The 8,495-nt window shown below is 34.9% G+C and overlaps 1 protein-coding gene across 1 annotated transcript; it reads right to left on the reverse strand.

The window, feature by feature from the left end:
- Window positions 1-2,744: 2,744 nt before the first annotated feature.
- Window positions 2,745-3,488, reverse strand: LOC132554569 (probable GH family 25 lysozyme 3). The gene has a single exon (XM_060218894.1). The coding sequence runs from the start codon at window positions 3,486-3,488 to the stop codon at window positions 2,745-2,747; it is 744 nt and encodes a 247-aa protein (XP_060074877.1).
- Window positions 3,489-8,495: the final 5,007 nt, after the last annotated feature.

The raw sequence follows: 8,495 nt of genomic DNA on the forward strand, positions 1-8,495 counted from the left end.
ATGAAAGTTTCAAAAAGAATTTTTTTTTTTTTTTTTTTTTTTGAAGATCATCATTTACAAAGTTGAGCAACATAAACGTCTGTCATTTTTCAGGGCTTTTACTTTCACTGTTTAATAATTCAATTGTAAAAATAAAAAAAAATCTGAAGTGGAAATTTCTGTATCTTAATGTTAAGGTCTGTGAAAGAATATATTACCAGACCAGAAAACAACTTTAGATGGGAAGAAGATGTAAGGAGCAAGTTTAGCATGAATCCATATCAGAGATTTCATTCTTAAATTTACAAAGAAAAAAATTGCATCTGTCAGAGAACAAAATGTCTTTGCATTTATAAATACCTTGTAGCATTTTTTTTTTCAGTTAAGTGAAATATTATAAAGAACAGATAGCTTTATTGTGAATTAATAACGATGTATAGAAATCATGAATATTGACCGTGTTAGTGCATTGTGATTTATTATCAGGATACTCTTCAGTGTTGGTTATATACATGTAAGATGCAGAAATGTAATGTAGAAAAACATGGTATGAACTAAATATACATACTACAGTATTATTGAATTAAAAAAAATCAGTGAAAAAAGAGTGAGGGTATGGTATGGGTTTATCACTGAATAGTACACTATTTTGGAATGGAAATAAGATGCAAACTGAGATTTTTTTTTTTTTTTTTGCTTTTTGCAAATGATATAAAAGCACCTTTAACATTTTCCAGACTCCAGACATTAGATATATCAACATGGTGAAAGTATAATTCTAAGACTTTAATAAAGTACTTTCAGACACAGACTTCAGTAAGTCAGTGGTTAGTGCATTTTTTCAAATGTCAGATATAATTACAGAATGTAAGTACAGCATCAACCAGTGTGCAATCTTATGGGGTCAGATTTTTACCTTTGAAATTTGTCTCTCCCTGCAGACAGGTTGAGTATGCTTAATGTTATTAAAGTAGAGTTTGAATTACACTTTACTTGTAAATAGTACTGATCTTTTGTTCTCGATATTTATATACAATTTCTTCACTAAGAAATAGAATTAATTTTTGTAATCAAAGTCATTGTCAAAGACACAGAACAGGAGGAGATAACTCATAGCTACTTCTCAATAACAGTTTATACCATTACGGAATTAATTATAGGTCTCTGATTAAAAACTTTCATTGATTTTTCTTTGCTCCATTTTTCATATTTGTGCAGAATTCCTAATGCCATCATATGTCTATTAATTGTATTTCATACTTTGGTATAAAAAGACATTCCCAAATCACATAAGTTTTAAACTTAAAAAGAAATACAAATATCAATGGTTTATCTTGAACTGGTTAGGTTCGCTACATTCTTTCCGAGTTTTGTAAATTAGTTATTGAGTGAAATGAAAACAATTCTGTAAAGATTATAAATATATATAGCATTGGAAGTCAATTTGTTTTAAGAAATGTTATTTATCTTCATGGTATATTTGAAAGTAGAAAGTTTGAAATCAAAATATGAAGCAATGATTAAATTCCTTGGATAAATGATACATTGTTTTCTATAATGTCCCATTAAAATTGGGAAATTTAAGATGCTATACATGTACGAAATGTCCCATTATTTCTTTTGTCATGTCCCAACTTTTAAAAATGTATATAAATCACTGACAAAGTATCAAAGCACATTTTAACAACAGCAACCTCAATCCCTTGTGAAAAGTCCAGAGAGACACACATTCTGATCTCATTTGCCTTTATCCTATATAACAACCATTAAATGCAGGATTTGGAATTTAAGAAAGAATTAATTCTAACATGAGTACTTTCCATCCTACATCCTCCTTAGAGAGAGCCTCATTTTGACCTCAGTGACCCTTCCTACTCGACAAGAATGAATGTTTTTGGGAGCCTCATTTTTAGTAGCATATGTCCATTTACATGACTAAATATAATTAGAGATAGAGTCTAACCTCATGCCCCTCTTTTCAATGTGTTGCTCCCTGAAGTTACAGCTTGAAATGTTACAGTAGGATGAAGCCTCACATTTCTGTAGCCAATCTTTATAGAAGCGAAACAGTCAATGTTGTGTCACTAAACATTACAACATCTGATTTTGTTTCAGAAACTAAAATGTACATACTTTTGTAATTAACATATCCTCATAATCAACTGTTTTCAAATTTTGAAACATGTACATACCTCATGGTCACTGAGAAATACATTTTGAATTTTGTTTCATCTACTGTTTTGTAGGATACGTTATCATAAGTATGAATACATGTTCAAAACATGTTATTTGTGTGGTATGTAGAAATGCCAATAAGATTTCTGCGATTCTTATTTTCTCTGAAAGGAATTTTTGGTATACTCTTGGTTAAGACGATACCTAGAACATGTGGTATTTTTTTTTTCAAACTGAGTAACAATGATTGCAATTTTAACTAAGTTATGTAAGAAATTAATGTAATACATTAATGACCATTTTGTTGCAATAATACTTCAAATATAGTGCTATCTGTAATGAGTACCCTGTGTAAATAGTTACTACCTTACAGTGTGTAGAATATTGCATACCTACCTTGCCCTTGATAACAGGAACATTGGCTAAATATAATTTATTAAGGACAGATAAATAATCATACCTGTACTTATACCTAACACAAAGGCTTAATATCAATCTATAACTAAAGAGCAACAGTAAAGATGGCTCATTTTCTTAAGTAACCTTCAGTGGTGAAAGTACAACCATGGGAACCGTAACAAGAGAGAGAACTATGATGTACCCTTACTGGACCTTGATGTACCCTTACTGGACCTTGATGTACCCTTACTGGACCCTGATGTACCCTTACTGGACCGTGATGTACCCTTACTGGACCTTGATGTACCCTGACTGGACAATGATGTACCCTTACTGGACGATGATGTACCCTTACTGGACGATGATGTACCCTTACTGGACGATGATGTACCCTTACTAGACCGTGATGTACCCTTACTGGGCCGTGATGTACCCTTACTGGACCCTGATGTATCCTTACTGGACCCTGATGTACCCTTACTGGACCCTGATGTACCCTTACTGGACCCTGATGTACCCTTACTGGACCTTGATGTACCCTTACTGGACCATGATGTACCCTTACTGGACTCTGATGTACCCTTACTGGACTCTGATGTACCCTTACTGGACCCTGATGTATCCTTACTGGACCCTGATGTATCCTTACTGGACCCTGATGTACCCTTACTGGACCTTGATGTACCCTTACTGGACCCTGATGTACCCTTACTGGACGATGATGTACCCTTACTGGACCGTGATGTACCCTTACTGGACGATGATGTACCCTTTCTGTACGATGATGTACCCTTACTGGACCTAGATGTACCCTTACTGGACCTATATGTACCCTTACTTTCCAACAAGATAAAATTTGTATTAATCCAATATAAAGGTTCTTGGCCTAGTAAATCTACATGAACATCAAAGCTTGTCATGAATAGGTCATTCATGTATTTAGGCTGCTATGAAAAAACTACTCATCATTCTTGTATTCTCAATTCCTTACTCAGAATAACTCACACCAACATCATTTTCATTAATCTAATGCTTTTTCTATCTTAAGTTTTAATATCTTTTATTCCATGAGTTTCACATCAGTTACAAAACGAACATGATGTGTTGGCATATTTTCTTCCAACATCATATCTGCAGTGTTGATATTGCCTAACTTAGAATGCTTAACTTATCTACTATTTTGTATTTTGTGCTCAATAACAGAATTTACCTGGTATGTTTTGTTAGTATGAATGCTATAGAAATAAAATGTTCTGTCTGGAATCTGTAAAAAACTTGTTCAGTTCACTCATATACTCAATATTTATGCTTTTCTTAAGCATTCTGTATATACACTGATTTCATAACATGTCTTGATTCCAATCGCCTCAAATGAGTTGGTCTTGGATTAAGCTAAGTCTACATCATTACATATACATCCTGTTGAAAGAGTTAACAATAATCTGTCACATTTGTTTCAAAATGCTTGAACTTCTGGAATATCCTGATGATGAGAAATAGTCACAAAAAGTAGATGAATATCACAAGCCAAACGTTTTGTTTTCTGATGTTAAACGGACCAAGAATTAGAAAGAATATTCTATAAAAAAAATATTTGTTTCCTGATGTTAAAAGAACCAAGAAATAGAAAGAACATTATTATTTTAAAAAAGTATTTATTTTCTGATGTAAAAAGGACAGATAGTTGAAATCAAATGCAGTTTCGAGTAACAGAGATAGACATTGGAAGGAAATATTGCTGAAGATTGAAATAGTATAAGTTGTAGAATGGTTGTTGTACAATGAATATAGATGTACATAAGGACAACTGTATAACTAAGATAACATTTGGGGTTATTACATAATTGACCTGTATCCAGTAATATAGCTTTAAGTAGAGGTGTTTTTGTTCCTGTTTAGCCTAATGATGGACGAACCTTTCTTTTATGTCCTTTACAAGTTAAACAATCTTTTACAAGTTAACAATCTTTTACAAGTTCAACAATTCTAATCTGATCATATGGGAACAGCAGCTGATGGAGAGACTACCAGAGTGCAGACAGGAGAAAGAAAGGGCATATTCAAAGTGTTAGACATTCAGATCAATTTTTTAAATCTATAATATCCACTAATGCATGTGTCGAGTAGCAATAGATCTTGCATACCTTTTACACATTCCTTAGATAATTCTGTTAACTAACAGCTTACCTCTGTACCACCATATGTACATGTAGTCCCAAACATATTTACCTTTAAAGCTTTCAACTGACAATTTGTGTCTTAATCAATCTGTAGTCCGTTTCTCTAACAACTTGAAGCCCCAGATTCTATCAAAATTCATATGTACGAAATGGTTAGATTTTGTTTGTTTTTTCTAGGCATTTTGCATCGATGTATGTGAGAGTTGAAATCATCAGGACTGGTATTTCAAAAATGTTAGAAATATTGAACATAAATTGATCACTTGCAGACAACAATAGACCTCATTGAAACATGTTCTTTGTTTTTGATGTCGGTATTTTATCAATAATGCTTGTGTTACACCGGATATGAAGCGCCAGTCAATAGATCATGTTTCAAACGTCAAGGTCTTGTGGTTTTATTAAACTTAAATTGGTTTACTGATCTGTAATCAGAATTATCTTTGTACAAGGAGTGAATTCAACTATGTACTTACACTAAGATCAGATATGCATGTGACAGGATTAAAAAATTGAACATAGGAAAGAAAATCACCTGATTTTACAGGAACCCTGAGAGATAGGGATTCCTCACGGGATGCACATTAAGTCTCCTCTAACCAGATGCAGTGGGATACAGAAGGCAAATTCTATCACGGGTTAAACACAGTTCCTTATCAGCTAGAAGAACTCAAAGACAGGTTTGTAATTATACAAAAGACAAACAAAACCCCCACATGTTTCAATACTAGACGAACTACACTACATCCATCCTCGATAATCCAGGGGTTACGATCATTTTCGCTCTCTGCACCTTGGAACATGTCATTGCAAAATCGAAGATTCCATGTGCAACACCTTGTGGACAAGACGAAAAAACTAGTGTAATTCTTTGATGTACATCAAACGAATCTTGAGCTCACATAACAGTATAATGTAATGGCTCTGAAGTTTGGTGTCACTTTTTAGCTAACCTGGCCCAAAGGGCCAAATGAGCTTTTGCCATAGCGTCCTACGTCCGTCAACTTTTCATTTAAACAACTTCTTCTGAAATACCGAAAGGTGTATAGTTATCATATTTGGCTGGAAGGTTCCTTTGATGAAGCCCAACAAAGTTTGCAAAAAGAAATGACCTTGACCCATATTCCAGGAGGTCTAGAATCATTATATATGGCTGGCAGGTTCCTTTGATGAAGCCCAACAAAGTTTGCAAAAAGAAATGACCTTGACCCGTATTCAAGGTCACAGAGGTCAAATATGGTATAACCTTTAAACAACTTCTTCCAAAATACCAAGAGGCTTAGAATCATAATATATGGCTGGAAGGTTCCTTTGATGAAGCCCAACAAAGTTTGCGAAAAGAAATGACCTTGACCCATATTCAAGGTCACAGAGGTCAAATATGTTAAAACCTTTAAACGACTTCTCCCCAAATACCGGAAGGTCTAGAATCATTATATTGGGCTACTCTTATGGTGACCTACAAAGTTTGCTAAAAGAAATGACCTTGACCAATCTTCAAGGTCACCGGGGTCAAATGTGTTATACGTGGAACATTTGCACAAATATAGTACTGTTGGTCATAAAGATCCAGATGAGCGAACAGGACCTCGGGGCCTCTTGTTTGTAATCTTCAAAAGGAGTGTATGAGCCTGTGATTGGTCAGTTCTTTTCTCCTAGAACCAATCACGTTACTCCGCTTGTGTCTTCAGTTTAGCCACGACATGTTCCAGGGGTAATCGTAAATCCTAGAGTAACGAGGATGCACTGCATCATACAACGGCTTCCTCCTAAGACTGAAATCTTTGAGGCGAATGAGGTAAAGACACAACAGTGAATAACACCTTTAGATATATATTTAGAACTAGTTACAGTACAGCCAAATATGGATTAAATCACAGAATACAGCTGTTTCGTCCTTCATTGATTTGTTGGAGATTCTAAGGACCTACAATTTAAAACCTGAGAGGTGAATTTGAAAATTCGAATTGAGGAGGTACGCTAACCCTACAATTCAATAAATAAAAAAAAATGTCTATCTATTTATGACAATTTTAAAGAGTGTCAGGTACATGTGTACGTGTATATCCTGTACTATATTAGAATGAATAAAAAATGGCACGCAGGTTACGACAAACGCCGGGAACTGAAAGATTGCCAGCAGTGTCTACCACCTATAATCTCGAAGAGACATGGGCCAGTTCATGTAGACTAACCCCACAATTGAATAGATTCCAAAGTGTTCAATATTGGATTGACCTATCCCAGAACCAAGAGATTAGTCTTCGTTGTTTCACTTAAAAACAAACACACACACACACACACACACGCACCCTCCACCACCACCACCACCACACACATACACACATATATACTGCGAATAATGTAATGGGTCCGGTGTTAGGGATGAACATGTAAATTACCAGAATGTATTCTGCAAATGAGCTCGTGCTGTATAAGCTGCTGAGCAGGTGAACAATACAGGCTCTTGGGACCTCTTGTGTTGATTTTACTACAGTGGACATCACCACTTCCATATACTGTATAAATAAGATGTCCGTGTACTCATGTTTCCTTGGTTGCCTAAGGCATTAGTATACACATAAGTCTTTCACCTATGTCTTATTCGTTTCTGTTTATTTTCGTGGGTTGTCCATGGTAGCAGAAGCAGTGAATACATAACGAAGATTTCGTGTTATAGTTTAGCTCAACAACTTACAATTTGCGCTTATCAACCGACCATATTACAAATCCATCAGATTTTTCATTTACGCGAAGACAAAATGTACACAGCAAAACATACAGATTTGAGTTTTTGCACAATGCAAACCGTCCAGCAAAGACTCAATTAAAAAAAAAATATCTGAAATATTGATCATTAAATGGCTAAGTACAGACAACAATAGGTTCCATTAAAAACAAGCCATTCTTTGTTATGTCGTGTCCTGGTTTACAGTTAATACAGATGTTACATTGGATACAGGTTACTCTACAATAGAAGATTTGTTACATCAATATTTCAAATGTCCGCTCGCATTAGTCTTAATCCACTTAAAAAGGTCCTTCACACAGTGGGAACACAAATCTAACCAAGGCTGTTTTGGAAACTCTTGAATGACCACATCGGCTTTAACGTCATCGTTAAGGTCGATGGTTAGGAGGACACCTAAAGAAGGACATAAAGAACAGTCACAAAGTCAAGATATAAAGGAAAACAACATGATATTTGAATATATGGGTGACAAGGAAATCCCTACTTTCAAGGGTCCTTGTGTCACATAGGGATTCCAATTTCAATGACGGCCACACATTCTATCCCCGCTCCAGCACGGGTTAAACAAAGTTCGTCCTTTATTCAGTTAGGAAACCACTTGGGAAGGTTTTGTTTCTAGTATAAACTTTCTTTTAAACAAAGTCAGTTTTCTATGTAATGTATAAACTTTGACAACGGTAGTCTGTGCATGCAAAGGCTAGTTTAAAACGCACACAGAACGGACGTCACCTTTGAATAAAAGAAACACACAACAGTTTCGTCCTTGTAGAACTAGTCAGTGATGGAACTTGATTTTTAAAATTGGAAAGGGACCGAAGGGGAAAAATGACAAAAATAAATGAAGACCGGATACATATTTTAAGAATTTAACACGGCTTTGTGAAAAAAAGTCACACGTTAGTTGAAGAACTTTCAAGCTTTAGTGTTTAAGTATAGCGGGGTAGAACAACCCAGTGCAGTTGAATTTGATATCTTAATTAACTATACTTATGTGTCTGTCCCTGCATTCC

The sequence above is a fragment of the Ylistrum balloti genome, unplaced genomic scaffold, assembly GCF_031769215.1.
Source record: "Ylistrum balloti isolate Yb309-2 unplaced genomic scaffold, AGI_CSIRO_Ybal_v1 Utg370416, whole genome shotgun sequence".
Taxonomy (NCBI): domain Eukaryota; kingdom Metazoa; phylum Mollusca; class Bivalvia; order Pectinida; family Pectinidae; genus Ylistrum; species Ylistrum balloti.